At 42.0% G+C, this 23,905-nt stretch overlaps 1 protein-coding gene across 4 annotated transcripts in view; it reads right to left on the bottom strand.

The window, feature by feature from the left end:
* The window catches only part of LOC123643919 (aldehyde oxidase), a 65,839-nt gene that overhangs the window by 7,190 nt on the left and 34,744 nt on the right, over window positions 1-23,905 (bottom strand). For 2 of the 4 annotated variants that reach the window (XM_045559818.1, XM_045559819.1), the window contains exons 20-29: window positions 21,916-22,012; window positions 16,048-16,172; window positions 14,396-14,529; window positions 13,278-13,365; window positions 10,649-10,735; window positions 9,627-9,818; window positions 7,703-7,930; window positions 3,125-3,220; window positions 1,105-1,233; window positions 390-464 (exon numbers count right to left, since the gene is read on the bottom strand). In XM_045559818.1, coding sequence (XP_045415774.1) covers window positions 390-464; window positions 1,105-1,233; window positions 3,125-3,220; window positions 7,703-7,930; window positions 9,627-9,818; window positions 10,649-10,735; window positions 13,278-13,365; window positions 14,396-14,529; window positions 16,048-16,172; window positions 21,916-22,012 — 1,251 coding nt within the window. The remainder of the gene's footprint in view (window positions 1-389; window positions 465-1,104; window positions 1,234-3,124; window positions 3,221-7,702; window positions 7,931-9,626; window positions 9,819-10,648; window positions 10,736-13,277; window positions 13,366-14,395; window positions 14,530-16,047; window positions 16,173-21,915; window positions 22,013-23,905) is intronic. The other 2 variants (XM_045559820.1, XM_045559823.1) reach the window with 2 other exon arrangements.

A 23,905-nucleotide genomic window follows, 5' to 3' on the forward strand; every position in this document is an offset into this window, starting at 1 on the left:
ACTTTCATAGAATGATGTTAATATTGTTTTTCTATTTTAGGAACAGTGGAACCCAAAAAAAGAGAACAAGCAGATTTACAGCTATTATCTAGAAAATACTTAGGTTCTATACAAAGAAACATTAAGTAATTCTAACCTAAAACGGGAGTTCTGGCAGAAGAATCATCTTTTTCTCTAATAGAAAATTTTCCCAGGTGCAAGAGTTCTTTCACCACATGGTGATAGGATTTCCACGTGCCGAGAGCCAAAGGGCCTCTGACTTATCATTATGCAACGGCGGTACCTTTTAATGTGCCCTTTCTGCAGCTATTTAATTCACACATATTTCTCTCACTCTCCCCTCTCTCCTTTTTTTCTAACATAAAACACAGAGAACCAGTGAGTCTCACCCAATCCTTCCAAGTTCCTCCAGGATTCTTGTTGATGATGGGTTCAAGGCGTTTTAGAAGAGTTTGACAAGCATCCTAGGGATTATTTTTTAATTAAAATTATGAGCATAATTTCATGCAAACACCAATTTTGAAACAACATGATACGTGTCATTCCATAGGCTTATCTAAGGGGGAACATGGATAGGAGACCAATCCTGTAAGAAGGAAGATGTGAAAGGTTTCATCTGTGTGTGTGTGTGTGTGTGTGTGTGTGTGTGTGTGTGTGTGTGTGTCTGAGCTGGCATTGTAAGCCATGCTAAGAAGTCAGGACTTAGAAAAACTGTTGGCACCACTGGCCCCTGTTTTCAAACATGCACGATCAGATTTAGTGGGAAGCAGAGTGGAAGGTGAGTGGTGGAGAGACAGAAGTCTTGCGATGGCCCTGGGCGTCTGACTCAAAGTGATATTAACATAACATGGAAGTGGAAAGACACAGAGACATCTTTGCGTAGAACTGAAAGGACTTGCTGACCAGTGAGAAGTCAGGAGTGAGGGAGAAAAAGAGGCAGCATTTCCAGCACAGGATTGCTGCTGGGTGCTGCACCTCTGACTGAGCCCGAGACTGAGGGAAGGAGATAAGAGATGGATTAACTCTCAACATCTTCTGAGCTCCACCCACGTATTTGGCCCTCACAAGGGCTAATGATTTGGATGCCACTGCAGTGATTGTTACCTTTACTGCCAACCCGTTGAGATCCGCCACTACCGACCCTCCAGAGACATTTGCATTGGGGACAGTTTCTGTGCTTGTCCCACGCAGGTGGATATTTGACATTGGCATTCTTAATTCACGGCTGGCCACCTGGATTTTAGGAGAGAGTTTCTTTTCAAATACTTTGATCAGTCGTAGACTTGTGCACATGCCCAGGTGGTAGCACGTGTGTAAAGCCCTTATATGCACGACATGGACAAGAGAGCAGGACCACAAATTCCTCCAGTTTCTCTTTTCTAAAAACCCTGTAGCTAGCCTAGACCCCAAGTCCTAAACACATTTTCTTTTTCTTTGACTTTCTCATATGCAATAGCATCAGGAAGAGGAGGTGAGGCCTCAGGCCAAGGCAGGAAGAAATGCTTCATTCAAGTTTTCACATCATGGAATCAACACCTTCGAGGTCTCTCCTACCACCACATTCTGTACAATGCTAGAAAAGACAACTTTATCAGTGAAAGGAGGTGTCTATCCCCTGTCCACATTTGTGGAGTTGCTCCAGGAATAGAGTGCTTCTCATGGGAGAGGCCGATGGCTTTGGAAAAGCAGCAGCATGAATACACGGGTCACAGAAGAAGGAGATGGTGCCAGGGGCCATGTGCCAACACAAGGACTTAGCTGGTTGCTTTATTCTTCCTTTACTGTTAGTACTAGAGAGCAAAATCATAAGGCTAACTTCAGCTGACATCCAAAATTCTCTTCTTTCCTGCTAGCAGCACGGTTTCATAGTGTTTGCCCACAACTTCTGCAAGAACACAGGCATACAGGGCCCTTCCACAATGCTTGGTTCTCAGATCGTCTGCACAGAGTGCCCAGGCTTAGAACGTAAAGCTCTCTGGTGGCCCAACAAGGAGAACACTGAAATCTCACCCTCCAAATGGGGAAAGGTATGACTAGACAATTCTCAAATTAACATAAAATAAAACATACATTCAACATCTCTATACCCAGAAACATGTTAATTAAAGTAATAATGAAATGCTTTCATGTACCTATCAAATTATCTAAAATTTTCAACAATCTATAACATGCAGTGTTGGCTAGGGGTGTAAAGAGATGGGTACTTTCTGGAAAACAATCTGACGATGTGTGTCAAATAATTTTAAATACTCACACCCTGTGACCAAATAATTCTACTTCTGGGAATCTATTTCAAGAAAACAAACACTGATATGATCACAGGTTAATGTACAAAAATATTCACTAAAGTGTTCAACAGTTGGGGGATGATTAAATAAATTATACATACATCCACACGCAGCCATTAGAAATCATGATTGTAAAGGATTCTTAATGACAGAAGGAAGTGTTCACTCTATATAAGGATCAGTGGGAAAAAAACCAGGATACAAAATTATATAAAAGCATGCTAGCAATCTGTTGAAAAAGAAGAAAGACAAGATGGAAAGACTCCAAATGGTGTTTATTCTAAGGGGTGGATTTGTGTAAGGTCTTTTTAAAAAAATTTTTCTTCCTCTTCCAAATGTTTTATAATCTATAATGTTACTGTTATGATTAATATACAAACAGTAGCTTAAAATTAATCTGAAATAAGTGAGCCAAAACTGGAAAAATTTGGCTGGAAATACCAAATATAATTTATATTGTCAATTGTTTGGGGCCCTTAATATGAAAAGGTTAAGAAATAATGCAATACATCAGAATTTAGACATCATTTTATTGCCCAACAAAGATTCAAAAAAGACAGCTCAATTGTGGAATATCTAAAAGAAAGCAGCAATAAACACACAACCTTCTTTAGCAATGAAACAACTGGAGATTCTTCTGACACATTCTTTTAGGAAGTTCAGTTACAAAATTGGCTAGTTTTCTCAGTTTCTGCTAATAGCTTAACAGCTTAAGCAGTCAAAACTAAAGCTTCCTATCCTTTATGTTGGAATGGAAAATATACACTGACAGCTTTTCTCTCATGAGCATATCTATAAGCACACATCCAACTTAATCCAGTTATTTGCAATCTTACCTGAATCATTTTAGTGTGGACGCCCTGCCCCATTTCAATTCCACCATGGGTGACCAGCACCGAACCATCTAAGTAAATGTGAACCAGGGCAGCAGCCTAAGCAGAAAAGATTTAAACAGTATCCATGAGCTTTCTGATGATATTATCACATGTCAATTAAAACATTTTCCTTGGAAATGACCCCTTCCTTTCCATCTCCCTAGCTCCTGCCAAAAACAAACAAACAACAACAAAAAACCCCACAGAGATGCTTTTCCCATTTCCCTGAGAGCACCGAGCAGAGCCAGGGCAATACTGGGCTACTACTGCCTTGTTGGTCACCCCACGAGAAGCCATGTTGCCCCTAGGTGGCTTTGAGTCTATGGCAAGACTATGTTCCTTAAGCTACTATTTCCTAACTAGGATATCTGAGCACACTGGTACCTCTAAGAACCCCTCTCTCCCCAGCCCAGAGTGGAGCAACATTTTAGGTTTCTTTTTGGAGGAGGGGGGCTTAATGCAAAGTTAAGTAGAGATAGGTTGAGCAAGAGGGAGAATAACTGTTTGTGTGCACACATAATCCCATAGCTGTAGGCGTGTTGCAGAGGAGTGAAAATGAAAATCCAAATAAGATGGGATGAATAGACATTAATTTTTTTTTGCTGCAAAATGAGCTAAGCCCACCCTAAATCATCGTGGTACAGAATTACAGAGCTTTGGAGTTGAAAAGGAACTTGGAAGTAATCGTATCTAACTGTATAGCGCCTCACAAGGATCCAGAAGGAACCAGCCTGCTAACAGCATGAGAAGCTCCTGCAATAAGAAACATCCAGACTCTAAGCTAAGCATGTTTTATGATTAACAAGAATGTGCCTTCTTGCAAGTCTGCCTGTGCTAAACTAGAGTACAGAGCTATCCCAGAGGGCTGTAGAACACAGGATGGTTTCTCCGCTTTGAGCCTCCAATACATTAATAAGACAACATCAATAGCATATGGTCCTAGAGAAGATGCCTCTGCGTGGTTCCACTGCAGTCCAGGACAGCCTGCAAGGCAAGCTCTGCAGCTCTTCAGCTGGGAAGTGCCAACCTTATAGATGTGGTCTGGGTAAGCCAGGGGTCACTTAAAGCTCTGTCAGCTACATTTCTTAACATCTAAGTTTCTACGCACAGTGGCATAATAATCTATGATTTAATGGCAGGGTCTTCAGAAAATTCTAGTAACAAGCTCATTTCCACTTAATAAACCTAAAATTTTAGTAAGCCTTAATTACCCACTTAGATTACTTGTAAGCAACCCTGGTCATAAGTAAAAGTGGATGGAATTGCATGTCAATCACCAGATAAACCCAAGGAAAGTTCTGTATTCCTCCACCAATTCTCTGCCCACAAGAAGGACCTTCACAGCCACCTATGGACTGTGGACCACACTTGGAAAACTGCCTCTTTATTGGTATCCAAAGGTTCATCACCCCAGTGAATGACAACCAGAAGTCTCTATTATTCCAAATAAGACAATTTTGACAGCGAAAGTGGGCTCCTTTTACTTGGGCAGCAGGTATAGAGATGTGCTGGGAAACGGAGACCTCAGGGTGCCCTTTCTCTTAGGACAAAGGCACATATATTCACAGCCCAAGGGAGACTCTCAGAATCTTGAAGAAGGCACAGTAGCCATAACACTCATGCCCAAGGGCCTTGGGAAGATGCAGCAGAGCATGTTTTACTGCCTGTTGACATGTGACTCCTGGAAACACCGTCTTGGGCCCCTGGCTATTTATTCTCAAAAGAATAAAGATGAGAAGTAGCTTTCCTCTACACAGAGCCCAGAGCTGGTGGCTGTGGGGTTGTGCGTTAGATGCCAGGTAATGCCAGCTGCAACAGTAGCTCCTGGGCCCCATTCTGTGTCATGTCATTGAATCTGGCTAGAATGTGAGTCCCTGGAAAGGAAGGATTATGTCCAGAGGCATTTCTTGGAATGCAACATAGTGTCTCACCTGTGGTTGGTGCTCAATAAATGTTTGATAAGTGAATATGCAATAGCAAAGCCTTTCAATCTCTTGCTTAAGCTTGTAGACTCTGCATCTGGCCTCCTTGGCTCTGCAGAAAGTGGGTGTAATTCATAGTTGGACTTGGCACATTTGATTGAGCTACAATTATAGTGGATTGTACATTTCCTACATTGTGTGACCCTGCTGGTGACAGCACTCAGCCTGCGTGTCCAGGGCAGCATTTCTATCAAAGGCTGCTGAGTAATTTGTTCCATGTGATGCTGCAATCTCCTCGGACCATTTAAAATGTCAAATTCAGTTTAGTTAAGTGGCACCACCGGATGGCTCATTGTTAGAACCACAAAAGATAATTCTGCAAAGCTTCATCTATAAAATCGGCACAACTGGAGTGTTGGAGCAGCTGGTTCTCCAATATGAATAGAGGGCTTAGTCGGGGAAATTTAAATCTTCAAGCAACAATTGCTGGTATTGGTGAGAAGTTAGCTTTAATCGCACAGATTCCCCAAATGTCTCAGCCATTTAGACACTTGTGTTCCTACTCTGTGCCACGTTCTGTGGTAAGGCACTGGGAACACAGAGGCTCATTAGGGACTGTCCATGCCCTTTAGTGTTCACAGGGCAGGAATTAAGCACAGGCAGACCGTGGAGAGACTGCAGGTCTGGTTCCAGATCATGGCAATAAAGTGAGTACCACTATAAAGTGAGTCACACAAGGTTTTTGGTTTCCCAGTACATATAAAAGTTATGTTTACACTATACTGTAGTCTATTAAGTATACTTTACATTTACACTATACTATGGTCTAATTAATACAAAAGCATACGGCTAAAGAAATATATGTATCTTCATTTAAAAATACTTTATTGCTAAAAAAATGCTAACAATCATCTAAGCCTTCAGCGATCATAATGTTTTTGCTGGTGGAGGGTCCTGTCTCAGTGTTGGTGGCTGCTGACTGATCAGGGTGGTGGCTGCTGAAGGTTGAGGTGGCTGTGGCAGCTTCTTAAAATAAAACAACAGTGAAGTTTGCTGCACTGATTGGCTCTTCCTGTCATGAAAGATTTCTCTGTGGCATGTGATGCTGTTTGATAGAATTTCACTCACAGTAGAACTTCTTTCAAAATTGGAGTCAATCTTCTCAAAACCTGCCTCTGCTTTACCAACTAAGTTAATGTGATAGTCTAAATCCTTTGTTGTTATTTCAACAATGCTCACAGCATCTTCACAGGAGTAGACTCCATCTCAAGAACCCACTTTCTTTGCTCATCTATAAGAAGGCTTTGGTTTAAGGGACTGTTGTGGCTGGTCTGACCTTCTATCCATACCACTAAGACTTTCTTCATATCAGCAATGTGGCTATTTCACTTTCTTGTCCTTCATTAATAACTTTGTTTTTGCCTTAGTTCCTCACCCATAGCCCTTTGACTGTCTCTTGCATCTGAGTAAACTGTGTGCAGATGACTAAATGGCTCTGTGTCATTTTCTGCCATCATAAGCAGGCAAGGAATGAGAAGCCTGCAATAAGATCATCCTTTATAACACTACTTCTCTGACCCACCCCTGCCTACAATCAAAGCTGCATGCAAACATTCTAAGGTACTCCAAGGCTCAACTAGGAAAGTTAGGTGAACAGACGGATTCAGCAATGTGGGAGGACTCCCCCCTACTTTTCCTGGCCTCCTCAGCTCCGGTTTCAACATATGACATCCACATTAATGCTCCTCTCCCTGCTCCCCCCATTCGCTGCTCTTCTGAGATCAGGCAACACGCCTGCCGTGCCTTCCTCATGGCTCAGCTGAAGGCATGAATCCTGCAAAGAGGAGTGACACCAATTGTGAGGGCTCCTCTGGCTTATCCGTACATACAGGAATACATATATGTAGGAAAATGGATAGTAGGGGTCCCCCATCACTACTGCACCATGAGCCAGAACAGCACGGTCCCTCACCAGCCATCAGGGGTAAGTTTCATTCATGAATGAAGAGGTGAAAACAGCAACTGGGATTTAGCAACAAAGCAAGGGCATTTATTTAATCAAATGAAGAAAATAAACTACAAGAGAGGTTCCCAGTCCTTCCCTTCAAACTTTGAACAGCTATGAGATGAACAAACTCTGAAAATTGTGTTAAAAAATTATCAAAGTGATTTACTTTTCTGGCTTTAGTTTACCCCAACCCAACCCCCCCAAAAGGAGTGGGGCGCCATATGCCTTGCAGCTTCCGTTTCTATTTCACAGCCCAGCGACACAGAATCACTGGGCTAGAGTCGTGGAAGGTGTCGGTCCTGCACTCTTACCTTCCACGTGAGCCATCCGGGCCCAGAGCGAGTTGGCTCCACTGCTTATTGCCAGGAGTAAACCTCAAGTCCCCCAGTTTCCCAGCAGGAATGTTTTTCGCCAACTGTGGGGATGTGGGCTGAGGAGCTCTTGTCTCCTCTGGAATAAAGCTGGCTTGACTAAGCACGACTTGGAAGAAGTTTAACAGCTGGGCCCTGCATCTCCATGGCTAACCTGACTTAAGGAAGTTTCCTCAGTATCTTTTGTTTTGTCTGGGCCACTTCTGGGCATGTTCCCACCTGTGTTTGGAGAACTGACCTGACCAGCAGCGACTGAGCCAAAGCCAACAGGAAACTTCAGGGGGACTATGGCCAGCCCTTTCTTCTTCCAGTAATTCTCTTTGTTGAATTTTTCCACGGCTTCTTTCCTCAGTGAGTAGGAAGACATGGCCATACATTCTGTCCAGCACTGGATCAGGTTCTTGGCATTAATCTCTTGTTTGTAGGGTGTTTGATCAAGGTCCTTGTACATGTTTATCGTTCGGACCTATGGAAGAAAAGGAGATTAAAGGCGGGGTGGGTGCAGGGAGCCCAGCAGATGTAGTCTCACCTATTCACTGTCCTCTTGGTCAAATTCTGCCCATCCTACAAGCTCCAAGCTGAGTCCTACTTAGTCCTGTGGAAGCCTTTCTCCACACACAGCATTCTCCTCTTCCTTTACTTGGAGCCTCTATCAAATATGTTAGCACTTACTTAAATGCTTTCTACGCTGCTGTCGTGCAAATTCAAAGGAAGGGATCCTTCCCCTATATTCCTATGGGACTCGACACAGTCCAGGTACACCACAGACTCCTGATTCCAGCTGTGTTAGGAACATCTGGTGAAAGGTCATCCAGGCCACATGATTTGGATGGTTCAGATGCTGTGGCCAGATAAGACCACTCACCTCCAAGACACGCAAATGTGAAAGTTTGCTTAAACATAACCAATATCTAGGATGAAGAAAAAATTAAAAGATTCTATCCTAGGATGTCTGAAGCACTGAGTAAAAGAATCCAAGTACCTCACATTCTCAGGAGAAAACTCTCAGTGCTGCGCCAGCCTCCTCCCCAGGCTGACGGGGCCATTACAGACACATACTCTCCCTACCCCCTAAAAAATTCTCAGGTCATTTTGTAAGAGGAAGACTAGAAATTAGAGAGCTGTGCTGTTTTGGGAAAGCAGTGATTGTAAGAGGCTATTCTCTCCTCCAACTTCTCTGGGGATGAGGGGAGCTCTTCACATGCTTCTCCTCCCTACTGCTACCAAATGTGGCAGGACACTGGGACAGAGGCTGTGGTAAGATGGCCAGGAAGGGAGGGGCAAGGACCCCCCCCCACCCCACTGAACCAAGTTCAAGAGACATAAGGAAGATGGCTCCTGCCTATGGCCATAGAGTCTAATGTTGGGGGGAAGAAGGTAGATGAATGGGGACTGGGGCCTTCCAAGGACTCCTACGTGAGGTGCCCACTGAAGGTCAGTGGAGAGTTAACTGACTCTCATCAGGGACTTCAATTTCTGGAAGAGCTGACAGAAATGGAGCCACAGAAAACATACTTGAAAAGCGGTTACATGGAACCAAAGAGAGGACTTCAAGCTCCCTGGGAGACATCACATGAGGAGAGGTTGTCTGTTTTCCCTGGTCCTCCTCCTCTTCCTCCCTGCACGTACATCATAGCAGAAGGCACAGGGGAGGAGAAGGGGTGAGAGAGAGCTCACCACCTCTCCCTACCCTAACTCCACTGCAGGATATGGGGTGGAAGAGGCCCCAGGGAGGGAAATGTCCTTGTTAATGAATGAAGTTGGGGCTGAGACTTAAAGAATTGAAAGGAGACCATTCGAATAACTAAAATGACCAACTTTTTCACAGCTTGCTGAGATGTTAGGGAGGCAGGGAATGAGGGGCTTAGTGGAATTGTTGGTAGTGGTTATGCCCTCAATTGATGGAGGCCTGTCACTAACCAGGTGAGAAGCCAGTGCTCACTCATCTATAGCCTCAGTTTGCAGGATTTTTGAGAAGGATTTTGAGTGAGACAAAGGTCACTGAACTTTGGAGCCCTGGCTCTATATTAACTAGTCAGCTGGGTTACCTGGAGCCAATCATTTACCCCCCAGGATCTTAAATTTGTCAACCTGAATGACCGCCAAAGGCCCCCCACCTCTGAATTCTAAGTCTTTTGTGTGCAAGACTGATTTAGTATTACCTTCTCAGGGGACAGACCACATTTGGCTGCAACTTCCGTGATACAGGATTCGGTGATCAGCCCCGCCTGAGGAAAGCCAAACCCGCGAAATGCCGTGTTGGATGGAAGGTTGGTTTTGCACACCCAACCTTGGCAGCGCAGGTTGGGGAACTTGTAAGCGTTGTCCATTTTCAGAATTCCCAATTCTATCACCTGGAGAAATCCAGAGTTGATGTGATAAGCCTGTACCTGTCTCCCCAGCCTAAGACTCAGACCCAAACCCGGCTGGAAATGGCAGTCCCTCTACATCACATCAAACAAGCTAAATATACTCACACCCCGAATGTTTGCTGTAAAATAATCTTTAAGTATTTGAATAATTTTTCTTTTGAAGTACTTATTTTTTTCTTTTCATATTTTAGAGTTAATGCATTTTTTTTCAGATTTCAAACATTTACAGAAGCCTTTGAAATATTCATAGGCTCTAAGCACTGGGTCTACAGAATGTAATGAATATAATATCCTAGAAAACAGAGAAAATAGAAAAAAATATTTTGGTATTGGGTCTAATGCATTGGTCCTTTACCAGGGACAATGCCTTCCTCCTGGGGACATTCGGCAATGTCTGGAGGAGACATTTTTGGTTGTTAAGGACTTGGGGGTGGCAGTGTCATTGACATCCACCGAGCAGAAGCCAAAGATGCTGCTAAACATCCTGCAAAGCACAGGACAGCCCCCAAAATAAAGAGTCACCCAGTCCAGAATGTCAGTAGGGCCAAAGCTGAGAAAGCCAAAGCTCATGTTCGCATGTGGGAAAAGAGCTCTGAACACTTAGAGGGAAGCATGGAGATGACACACAGATGTAGACTCAGCCAAGACCTCTGGGCTCATGCTGTGGGCGCCAGTAACACGCGCCTACCCCTGCAATAATGATTGTTATACTTTCATAATTAAATATTACTTAACTATTGAACATTTTCTGAGTGAAATCATTTTATGTAACACTCTTTTAGGAATGTGAACTTGCTTCTTAAAACACTTACGAATAATGACTCGTCCAGGGTGGCGCCTCCATTGCTATAATGCTCCATGTCCAGGGCCAAGATTCTGCCGTCATTCATGAATCCAGCCTGGGGGAGGAGAACTGGCCTTTGGTACTGGCGCCAGGGCCAAGCCTCTCTAAAGTCTACTTTGTCCCTTGTGAACCCTCCACACATAGGGAAAAGCTTCATGACATTGGATTTGGCTGTGATGTCTTGGATATATGACTAGTGCTGTAATTTTAGGCAAGCTATATAACTTATTTCACTATCTGTGAAATGGAAATAAATAAGGTAATGCACAGAAAATTATAGGCAAGTGTCTGAAACATAGCAAGTGTTCTCAATATAAATTATTAGTATTACTATTACAAATATTGTCTCCTATCCTCATACTACTCTCCATCAGAAAACATTATTTTCTCATAGTTTTAATCACCCTGTGATGATGGCTTCTATCACTATAACCCAGTCCTTTTAACAAAGTCCTGTCGTGGTGAATGACATTTCTGCTTTAAAGTCCTGTTGTCACTTCTTCCCCAACACTTACACAAACAAGCTCATCACTGTCCTTCCAGACTGGTTCCTCCTTCCAACTTGTCTGTTTCTTCTGGAATCCTCCAAGTTATATTTGTGGTTGTGTTCTCCATTGTTTTTTGCCAAACTTTTCACCAAATCCTATTTTATTTTACACTACAATGGCTCTTGGACTTATCTCTTCTACATCTTACCATCCTATCTCAGACCCCAACGGCTTCATGTCTGAATGCATCCACTGCCACCGCTGGTCCACCTGCCTCCATCCTCTCTTCTCCCCAGGCCATCCTATTTCCCTCCCCAAAGCACCCATGTTTAGATATGGCACCAGACTGATCAAGGAACTACTCAGTCTCAGTCTTTCTTATGAGAGCAAGTGACTCCAGGCCCCTCTCAGTCAGGCACCACATAAACCAACCTATCCTCTTTCACTACCCTCCAGGAAGCACTCTGTAGTCATTCCCCCTCTCCCTTCACTCCTGCCCCTACCAGACATGCCATGTCATTCCACTTCTGTGATTTTGCTATCACTATTCCCACCACCTGGCATGCCTTCTTTCTGTCTACTAATTCTTGAAGGTACATTTGTGTTTCACCTTCTTTAAGAAGACTCATGGATATACTATGACTCATATTCATCTCTCCCCATGGTTTTACCACGTGCACTTCATCTCTTAACTTGAGATCGTTATGTTTTCATTTTTTTAAATTTCAAAGTATTAATATTATAGGGGTATACATATTTTTGGTTACATAGATCACTTTTATAATGCTTGAGTCATGGTTCTAAGTGTGCCTGTCACCCAGATAGTATTCATTGTACCCGTTGGGTAGGTTTTCACCCATCTCCACCTCTTCCCTCCCCTCTGTTTGATTTCCATTAAGTTTTACTTCCCTCTAAGCACATGTGTGCTCTTCAGTTAGTTGCAATTTAATAGTGACTACATGTGGAGTTAGTTTTTCCATTCTTTAGATACTTCACTTAGGATAATGGTCTCCAGCTCCATCCAAATCATTGCAAAGGCATTAAGTCATCCTTATTCATGGCTGAGTAGTACTCCACAGCATACATATACCACATTTTGTTAATCCATTCATGAATTGATGCACACTTGGGTTGATTGCACATCTTTGCAATTGTGAATTGGGCTGCAATAAACATTCGAGTATAGGTGTCTTTTTGATAAAATGACTTCTTTTCCTTCGGGTAAGTACCCAGTAGTGGGATTGCTGGATCAAATGGTAGGTCTACTTTCAGTTCTTTGAGGTATCTCCATACTGTTTTCCATAGAGCTTGCACTAGTTTGCAGTCCCACCAACGGTGTATAAGGTTCCTTTTTCTCCACATCCACACCAGCATCTGTTGTTTTGGGACTTATTGATGAAAGCCATTCTCACTGGGGTTAGGTGATATCTCATTGGGGTTTTGATTTGCATTTCCCTGATGATTAGAGATGTTGAGCATTTTTTCATATGTTTATTGGCCATAAGTCTATCTTCTTTTGAAAAGCTTCTGTTCATATCTTTTGCCCACTTTTTAATGTCTCAGTCCCTGAGAGTTTTTAGTTGTTTTTTTAGAGCAGTTAGCCTACTGTGACAAGTAAAATTATTTTTTATAAAGCAAAAGTACAATTACTTTCTACTATGAAAATTTTCCTAGAAATTTCTGGGACCCATTCTACAAAAATATCCATGATGTATTGAAAAATGAAGAACACATCTGCAAATAATTGCAATTTCACATAACACTATTGTTATGGGGATTATTCTATTTTCACCTCTTTTACATGTGGGAATAAGCATGGTTATCAGATTTACTTTCATAGACATATATCCTCATGTTTTCCAATTATTCACTCTGTAACAGCCAATACCAGCTAGTATTTTTTCTTAAACTGATATCTTTGAGCAAAGCAGGAAAGCTTCATTGAACCAGCGAGTGATTAAACAGTCAGCACAAGGAATAGAAAGTTAGATAATGTGTTGATTTGCTCGTAGTCATTCTGCATTAGAAAGTAGCCAAACACTGCCCCCTGCCTTGATGGAATGTTGTGTTTACAACACAAATCCTTCCCCCACACCTTCTTCGACTCACTTTGTACTTTCCAAGGTAAGGGTGGCGGCCTCCAGTTATTAACATGTCTTCTCCTCGTTCCAGAATGCAGCGGACTGCACGACCATGTCTAAAATAGCAAAAAAAGCAAGAGAGGTAAACTCCTTTACCAAGTAGGTTTATCTGGGGTTTATATAACTCCTGATGAGAGCCTGAGTGGAGCTGAGTGATGCCCACATGCATCAGAGAACCACAGAACTACCCTACACGCCCAGCTTCTGCTGATCTCAGTCATACCGGGTGGCCTCCTCTCCCTTCGGGTTAGGGCATAATGCCTGGCATTTGCTACTTGTGGGAGGCAGGTTCTTGGATGCTCAAGGCTCCAGGATACTGTTCTGGGGGTATTCCCACTGTGATAACAACCTCTGCTATAGGCAAACGTTCCCAAGGCCACATTTTAAACTGGCACAAATCAAGGTGCTAACTGCCAAGTGCTCCCTGGAATCCAGGTCTTTTTGCTGGAACTGACCTATATTATTCAGCAAAGAAATTAAGCCTCCTAGGTGTGCCTGCTCCAAAGACCATTTCCTATGATGATGTTTTGAGATACTCAAAGGAAAATAACAATATAAATTAATGTAAACATAACAGAAGCAAAGTCTCTATTTAAAGCAAGGCAATATATATATATATATATGGTCCAAAGAGTCATATAAATGACCTATACATATATAGGTCAGTCCAACAGGTGTTAAGGACAAGTAACCCCTACCCATTCAGGACCTGTTTCTGTCTACTTTCCAGGTATTCCAGGTAATATTTTTTTCTGTGGCTTTCATTCTTTTCATTCTAATTGATTCTTATATATATATATATGTGTGTGTGTGTGTGTGTGTGTGTGTGTGTGTATATATTTCTTTCTTCTAAGTAAAGGAAGTCATGTCTAAAGTAATTGATTCTTACTCTGATTCTTATAGGATGTAGCTTGACAATATAAGACAAGGAAGTTATAATAAGCTGACATCTTGCTTATGTTTGTATATTATATGTGATTTTAAATAATCTTGGCCCAGATTCTTCCTCATTAATCCTGATATTGAGAACTTTCAGCATGATTTCATTTTATTTTGTAGTGTATTTAGCAGATTTTCTCCACGTACTTGTTTGCGGCAAATGCGGTGACAGCTGCCATGACACCAGTCTTGATCACCTTCCCTCCAAACGCCCCACCAACACGTCTTACGTGACACATGACCTTGTTGGCTGGGAGCTTCAAGGTTGAGGCAACTATGTCCTGTGAACAGTAACAGTTCTGATTAATTTGACTCATTTTCAGCAAGGACACAATTGTGACTATCATTGTCACACCCATGACCTTAACAAAAAGAAATTGTCCCCTGAAGTGGGGGTGTGACAGCCACTGCACATTTTGATTCCATGATGCTGTACGTGATACCCAAACTGGGTGGCTATGCTAAATAACAGGACAATGTCTCACCTTGGCAGACATCCCCAGCTGCTCTCAGCAACATGTGGCTATAAGGACATTGCCAAAACTATTATTAATATCAAGTACCTCTTCATTACCAGTGAGATACTAGATTTTGTTCTAATATTTTTTTGTATTTTCCCTATGAATCACACCCAAAGTGTCCTTTTTCACACTAGGGACATGTTTCCTAAAGCAGTGAGATTTTGTGGCCTTCCAAGACTCTCCCAGCTTGGGTCTTTTCCTTACATTCTTCTGTGTCCCCAGAGAATGAGCACTTCTCACCTCCCATTTGGATTACCGCTAAAGTTGACCAGTTGGTCTTCCCTGGATGCAGGTCTTACTCTTTCTTGCCATCATAATGTTTAGAGGTCATTTAATCTTAACAATTTTTATAGATAGGGAGCCCGAGATGGATGAAGTGAGGGCCCAACATCATGCAGGGAGTGAAGAGCAGAATAGGCCTGGAAAGGAGGCCATCTGACCCTTCTTTGTGCCCACCTTCTACAAGGCAATTCTCTACATTCTCACATTCCTATTCTCTGGTAATGGCACTGGCTCCTTATGACCTACTGAATCAAGAGCCCTCTGCTCTGCGTCCCTTACTTTCCCCTGGTGCTTAAACCTAGCCTCCCCGTAAGGCACCCTCCATTCCAGCTCAGGTAGTCACTGTGCCATTCCTCCTTCCTTATACTCATGTTGCCTGGGATACAGGACACAGGCAACAAATGTTTGCAGAAGCAAGAGTGAATAAATGAATGAGTGGCATTTGATCTTGCCATGGATTTGCCTGGAAATGGCCTCTCTTCTCCTATAATCTAGACAAGCATCACTCTTGCCATGAATCCAGACTTAAAACTTCTTCCTCATGGGTCTACCTAGATGATCCCAGCCTCAGCAAACTCTCTTTTCTCTTCATTTCTACACCCATGTACATTTTGACTTAGCTGATTTAGCACCTGGCTGCATCCTTTCCAATACTATTTCCTAACTGCTTCATATCAGTGAGGTAGCATAAGCTCTGGGGAGCAGGCCTTCCTCTTTTCTCTTTTGTGTTAACAGTGCCAAGAGCAGAGCAAAAGAGACCTGCTGATTCCACAATTGGTTTTATAGTTGCAGAACCACAAACAAAAAGCCCCTACTTTAATTATACTCTTCTAAAAGCTCTGAAATCATATGGCTATTAATACCCAAATCAGTATGGCTACTAGTACTCAGTATTTCTTCAGTTCCTGAAGAAAGGACATTTTTATCTCTAATTGCTCTTGGTACATTTTTCTGGCAGAAACTAGCCATGTCCCCTCCACAGTGGCCTCATGTTACCTGTATGTATTTGGGAAACTGTGTGGACACATAGACATCCATTTCTTGGTCCTCTCCTTTGGGAACAACAAGCATGCTTTGGGTTTCCATATAAAAATGTTCTTGACCTCCCATATATATTTCACCTGTTATAGGAAAATAAATGAAAGTTGAGGAAGCAACCAGAAAGTACAGGTGGTGTCCCCCAGCTGTTGTCTCATTGTGCAGAAATCCCACTGACAGTGCTTCTGCTGGGCCAGCACGCTGCACAGTGAAGGGTCACAAACAGCAATGCTTAGCTTTCAGTATACTTGTGGATTTGAAGTACGGTCCTGCCAGAATCTGTTATTGTCTGCCAATATGCTAGGTCCCAGAGCCCTAGGAAAACATGTGCGACTTTCTGGAGTCAAAATGCTATGGCAAGGAGACTTCCAGTTCCAGGAGAAGATTAAATAGATGTACTTCTCCCTGTTCCTCCTGTTAGATACAGCCGACAATCCTGAACATTATATATAAAACAAATATAAGAAGACTCTGAAAGGTAAAGAGAAGAAGGCAGACCCAGTAGAGACTTCAGGACCCAAAGAAAGACACACAGTGAGTTCAGTGGGTTTTGCTGTTGTTGTTGTTTGCCTCATAGATTCCAGACTTAGTTCTAGAAAAGCCAGCAATCTAAAAACACCAACAGGCAAAAACAGAAAAAAAATTTACTCTAGTCAAAAGACCAGAAAAGGGGAAGCCAAGGAAGATAAAAAATTTTTAGACAATAAACACTCTACTCTAGCCAAACACCACAGAAAAAAACTGCAACCCAACTTCTACCTGTAAAGGCTAAGTAGGGAACCTATACTTTCCACCCTCATCAGGCTGCCATGAGGTGTCCCAACCTCTCTGCTGGGGTGGTGCCAGTGGAGACCACTCGGGGAGCCTGGACTCCTAACCTCCTGCTGGCAGTAACAAGGCATTACCCCCTTCTTCCCCACCAGCAAAGGGTTGGAGTAGTCTAGTGAAACAGAAGATTCTAGTAAAACAGAAGATTTACATAAGATCCAGAGCCTTATAACATTATATCCAAAATGTTCAAATATTACTCTTCAAACCAAGAACCAGGAAACTCTCAACTTCAATGAGAAAAGAAATCAACAGATGCCAACACTGAGATGACACAGATGTTGGAATTATTTGACAAGGATTTTAAAGCAGCCATCATAAAAATGCTTCATTGAGCAATTACAGGAACACTTGAAACAAATGAAAAAATAGAAAGTCTTAGCAAAGAAATAGAAAGTATAAAAAACAGAACCAAATGGAAACTTTAGAATTGAGAAATACAACAAGAAAAATTTTTAAAGCTCAATGGATGGGCTGAACAATAGAATAGAGAGAAAAGAGGAAATTATTAGTGGACAAGAACACAGAACAATAGAAATCAACAAACCTGAATAAGAGTAAAAAATAGCCAAGAAAGAAATAGACAGAGCCTCAGGAACTTGTGTGTCTATAGATTTAATATTTGTGTTACTGAAGTCAAGTATTTGAAAAAACAATGGCTAAAAATTTCCCAAACTTGGCAAAAGACACAAGCCTACTGATTCAAGAAGCTAAGCAATGCAATAGGATAAATCCAAAGAAATACAAGGCAGGAGACATCACAATCAAACTTCAGAAAGACAAAGACACTGTCTTAAAAGCAGCAAGAGAGAAACATTACCTCATCTATAGGGAGAGAGCACTTTGAAAGACAGCAGATTACTCATCAGAAAGCATGGAGGCCAGAGGAAGTAGTGGAAAAATTTTCTATTGCTAAAAGACCTGTCAACTCAGAATTCCATATCCAGTGAAAATATCCTTCAAGAATGAAAAAGAAATCAAAAGAAATGTCAGATGAAGGAAAATTAAGAGAGTTTGTTTTCAACAGACCTACCATTGAAACAGACAGAGAATTATTAAAAAAAAAAAATCTTGGAATATCAGAAAGAAAGAACAACAGAAAGAACAAAAATAGAAGTAAAGATTTTTCTTCTCCTCTTGAGTTTTCTAAACTTTGTCTGAAGCAAAATTATAACATTGCTTCATGAGGTTCTCAATGTACATAGAAAAAACATTTAAGATGATTATCAATCATATTATAAACAGGGGAGAGTAGAGTAAAAGGACGTAAAGGGAGGTAAGGGTTCTATACTTTACTTGAACTGGCAAAATGTTGATACCAGTGGGATTTTTTATATATATAAATTTTATTATATGTCATTATACTAAAAAAATCTATACAAGAAGATACACTCAAAAACACTATAGAGAAATCAAAATGAAATTCTAAAAATATTCAAGCAACCCACAGGAAGGCGGAGTAAGTGGGGAAGAAAAGCAGAGGGAACAAACAACATAATTATGATCAACCATCGTGCTAGGTGGAAGGCAGAACTTTCAAAACTTCAAAATGTACCCAATAATAGTGATTTGCAAATTGTTTGAGGGAGATTCCTGAAGAAGTATTTTGTACTGGAGTCTGGATTTTGTATCTTATCCGAAATCTGAGTAAAGAGCACAGAAGAATGAACAGATAGATTCTGCTTCACTTATTAAAGTATGAACATTAAATTTCAAGAGCTCATATGTTAACTTCAATTTCAGCTTTTAGCAAAGTCTGAAAACCCATGTTGTTGTCACTAGGCTCAAATTCATGGCTTGCAGTATTACTGATTCTGCCTGCCCAATCAGAATTTATTTTGTTACATATTCACTTTATTTATAATATACAGAGCTGAAAAAATGTTAGATAGAGTTGTTTCTACTGAAACCTGCAAAGTAGGCAACGGTTTAGAGCCCTGTTCCACTGCAGGGCCCACTCCTGCAGCCCCCACCGCGGTGCCCCCTCTTCACCCTAGGCTGTTGCTCTCAACTCTCTGGGTTGGAAACCAATTTGATCAACTAATCCTTGAGATAAAATGTTATCCCCGCTATGGGTTTAGGAGTGATTCCTCCAGGCATATTTACATTTTAATAAGAGGCCCTTAAAGCCCAAAAGCTACTAAGATATGAAAGTGTCTGTCTGTGCCATGCCCAACAGGACAGCTTGTGGGGAAAATAATCTCAGTTTCAGGGCTCCCCAGCTGTCTTACAAATCCCGCTAAAGAGATTGTCATCTGCACTCTCCAGTGTAAAGCCCATCCCAGCAAACAGAATTTTAAAGAGATAAATGAGAAGCAGGATAATGTAGAGGAAAGAACACCAATTTCAGAGTTGGGAAACTGAGATTTGATTCTGGTCAATCACATAGCCTCTCTGGCCGCAGCTGGCTCATTTGTAAGTGGTGATCTTAACAGGCACCAGGATTAGGTAGGGCTGAAATACATCTTCACAGTGGGGAAAAAAACAACAACAACAATCACATAACTTTCTCCAAGAACACATTTTAAGACTTGATATAATTCTCCACATATTTTATCTTTTAAGCATTTTTTTCCTGAAACACCTACTTTCTCAAGGGACAGATAAAGTGTTGTTATGATAGTGCTATGACTGTTACTTCCTGTTACCTCTCATTGCAATAAGTCGTCAAAAATTCTTAACTCAAATGACAATAGCAGAGAAAGAAAAAAAATGGACTCAAACGAGTGAGTCAAGAGGATGGAAACTGAAAAGTTTTAAGGATTTCTATATCACTTTTATACTTATCAATAGGGTACAGGAGAGAAATAAGTTAAAATTTAAGTTAAGAGACAGACTAAACAGATCACCCAATTGAATTAAATAATGAAGTAAGATGTCAAGGAAAAATACAACAGTTGAATTCTCACACAAAACTTACTAATATATGGCAAGAACCAAACATGAGGAGGAATCCCCTAAATATTATTATTTACAAGATGCTCATGCCATGGACCCCCTGTGCTAGAAGTGTAGCCCCCCCTTTCTTCTCCACTTCCATAAATCAAACTCACCTTTCAGTGCTTGACACATTTTACTAACCCCAAGAATCACATGGAAAATTTGTTAAAACAGATTCCTGGGTTGTCTTGGATGTTCCAGAATTCTAAAAATGGACACAGGGAACTTCAGGTCTCATAAACATCCTCAGTGATTCTTATAATGAGAAAATCCTGGAAACACTGGCTTGCTAAAGGAACACCTGCCAACGTGTTAGCGCTCACTAATAGCATTTTTAAGAGAACAATGGAATCATCAAAATCTAATAATAATTGTTGTTCATGGTTATTGATCTCTTACTGTGTGCCAAGCACACATGATTATCTCTTACAATCTCATAATGCACCTTTAAGATTGTTTTTATTTTACTTATATAATTTTAAAACAAGGAAACTGAGCCCTGAGAAGTGCCCTGCCAAGGTCACACAGCTAATAAGACAGGATGCCAAGAAAAACTGGTGGGTGACAAGTACAAGGTGTCTTTCCTACAGCTTCCAGATGACATTACCCGGCCAGCCCCTGACTAGCTTCAGGTTTGACACAGCTATGGAGCTAAGGGACATGATGGGCTTCGAACTCAAGCAGCTGGGCTGAGCGATTACACATTACACAGCTCTGGCTCTGTACCCAGGACGGCGTGTCTTAGGGCTCTTCCCTCGTGCTTGGGATCAGGGCTGGAGAGAAAAATTAAGGAGATGGGAGTTGCTAACATGCGTTAAGGGCCAATATCCTGGAAATTCACTTAAAGACAGACAAGGCCAACAGATTTCTCCTTTGCTCTGAGATGTGGCACAGACTGCCCACACCCACCCAGCACGCCTAGGGAAATCAGGGATCTTGGGAGGCAGGCGCTGGGGACAGCTTTCACAGCAGGGACAGCTGCAGAGCACAGTGAAGAAAAGCACGGGTAATTTAAGCTCTGTGTTAAAATCTTTTTTTTTTTTTTTTTTTGCTATAAAGGACATTATTGAGACAACTGGCAAAATTTGAATAAGATCTGCAGATTAAATAATAGTATTGTGTGGATGTTAATGTTCTGATTTTGATAACTGTGTGTTTATGTAAGATAATGTTCTTGTTCTTAGGAAACAACCACTGACTATTTAGGGGTAAAGAGACATTATGTTTGCAACTTAACTCTCAAATAGTTCAGAAAAAATATGTCTCTCACTCTCTCTCTCCCAGTGCTTCCAAAACACAAACACACACACACACACACACACACACACACACACAGAATGACAAAGCAAGTATAGAAAAATGTTACACTTTTCCCCATCAGATTGGGAAATATGGGTGAAGGATAATCGGGAGTTTCTGTAATGTTTCTACAGATTTTATGTAAGTTCAAAATTATTTCAAAGTAAAAAGTTGTGAAATTTCATTGGAAAATTATAATTAATTATTTTCTAAGAGGCAAATTTAATTTTACTTACACAGATACATAAAGGAAAGGAGTCTGGAAGAAGAGGAGGGAAGGAGAAAGGGAGGAGGCGAGGAAGGGAAGGAGAAAGCAGAAAGCAGAGAAGGAATGAAGGGAGGGAGGGAGAACCAGAGGGAGAAAGGATGAAAGAGAAAGCAGCACGGGATTTGGAAATCCTAAAAAAGGCTATCAATTTAATGACCAACCCTGTTACTTAGCTGGTGTGTGACCTTGGTCACACTCCATAATCACTCTGAGCCTTGGCTTCCTGACCTGTGGGACTGGGATAATACCACCCTCTTGCAGGTCGTGAACGTGAAAGGAGATGACATCTTTAACAGCCCGCGCCTTGGCAGGGCAGGTGTCAGTGCACGGGGGCTGCCAAGGGCAAGGTCTCGCCGCCCAGTCTGCCTCCCCCTGGCTCTTAGGGAAATGCACTTGTGAATGAGGTGCCTGTTTCTGAGAAGGCAAAGGGGCGTTAACCTGGACACACTTAGGAGGCTTCCAGGGTTGCTTCCCTCCCACCATTTCTTTACCTTCAAGAATTTGATCGACCACTTTAAATGCTTCATCAACATTTCCATATTCCAGTTTCCTTTCCGGCTTGAAGAAAGAATTGTGTTGTATAGCTTCCTGGAAAGAGAATGGAAAAGAGAGGCATCCTAGGCAGGAGGTCCAGCCCTTGGGTGGCAGCTGGCCCCTGGCTCTGGAATCCCATGAACGTCCAGCATGATCCCCGTGAGCTGAGCTAAGAATTGGGCTTAGAGAGACTCCCCAAGGAGCAAAGGCAAATGTGCCATGGGGTCCAAAGAAACTGAGTATGCTCAGGAAAAACCTGGCACCTAATCCCAGAGTGGTGCTAATATTTTCCAGGCAGATTATTCTATTCACTCCACAACCCTTTTTATGCAACCAAGGCCACATAGCACAGGGGTATGCTCATTTTCTCCATTTACTAGCTGTTTAACTGTGGGCCTGTTACTTCACCTCTTTTAGCCTCATCTGCTAAATAGAAGTAACAGTTGTGCATATAGCTCCAATAGGGTTGTGGAGAAGATGAAAGGAGACACGTAAAGAGCTTACATGGCATATAGTAAGCACTCAGTAAATGCTAGCTGAAGACATCCAGTGATTGGGACCACAGTGGCTCTGCCTGCTCACCCCACACCCCTCCTTTGGGGGGATGAGCATTTCATTTGCACAGAGCAGGCGAGCACCTGGGACCTGAAGCCCTGGAAGTAAGATTCCAGACAAGCCCTGTCTGGGTGCCACAAATCCACCCACACACGGGCTCCTACTGCTTTCCCTGGGTGCCCAGTGAAGGGGCACAGTGGTACCCATAATCAGGGATGGAGCTACAGTAATGTAGGTTGGTTTTCTTACCTACCCCAGGGAATTTGTCTTGCTTATATCCACGTGTCCAGTGTCAAATGAGATAGCCAGCTCCAGCCAGCATTATCTACATGGCTTATTGTCCATCCATGAAATTCCAGTCTCCTGGCAGTTGGGGAGTCTCCTAACTCTGGTTTTCTCTGGTCTAGACCAGTAGGAGTCTAGACCTATCAACCAACATGCCTTGCAGGGATGTGCTATTGTGATCCTGCCATTTCCTCCATCCGAAAACTGGGTTGGCTGGTTCTTACCACCTGCGGGGCCCAGGTTTTTTGATAGAGCGTTTGTTGCTTGCTTCTATGACTGCCTAGCTCTGTGACATTGGGTAGCCCTGTCGTGTCGTATCCTCATCAGAATGGGAATAATAAGACTTCTGTGAGTATGTAGTGAGTTAATGTATGAAACCGACTTAGAACCCTGTCAACCACGTAGTGAGCTCTGCGAGGTGCTAGCTCTGGTCATGCTGGAATCAATTCTTATGCTTTTCTTATTAATCTAAGACTAAGATACTCTAGGTTGAAAAAAAGAAGCCAAGTTTTATAAATCCTACTTTTAAAAGTTCAATCTTGTTCAACTTCACTTGCTGCTTGCTCTTTGAGTAACTTTGAGCCAATTTCCTGAATATTTCTTAGTCAGGAAAGTGATGAAAGAACTGCAATGTGTAGGGAGATGGGCATATTTTCCTGCTATAAGCTTTGATTCAATCTACTCTAATCCAGTTGATGATCTTGGAGAGCTTAATCTCTCATCAAATGTGTGGTAACTCTTTTCTGCAACGCCAAAGGTTGGTATTTGATGCTGGCATTCTCTGGCAGCCGATTAAGGATTTACTGGTTGGAGTTGGGGAGGGCAAGGACAGAGTGGTATCAATTTTCTCTCTGGGACTTTTATTTGGCTGGAAGGTTAGGAGGGGGAAGAATGGTGGATATCTAGTCCCTGATATTGGGCAAAGAATTACAAACAAAATTTTTGATGAAGCATTATGTAAATAATTTCTTGCTAAGAAGCAATTTTAACTCTACAGCAAAATTTTGGGGAAGGACTATATAAAGTAAGCAAGAGCAGCAGGCAACATATGAATGAAAAGGATCTGAGAAGGGAACAGAATGTCTGAATTTGAAACTGGCAGGAAAA

The sequence above is a fragment of the Lemur catta genome, chromosome 8, assembly GCF_020740605.2.
Source record: "Lemur catta isolate mLemCat1 chromosome 8, mLemCat1.pri, whole genome shotgun sequence".
Lineage (NCBI taxonomy): Eukaryota > Metazoa > Chordata > Mammalia > Primates > Lemuridae > Lemur > Lemur catta.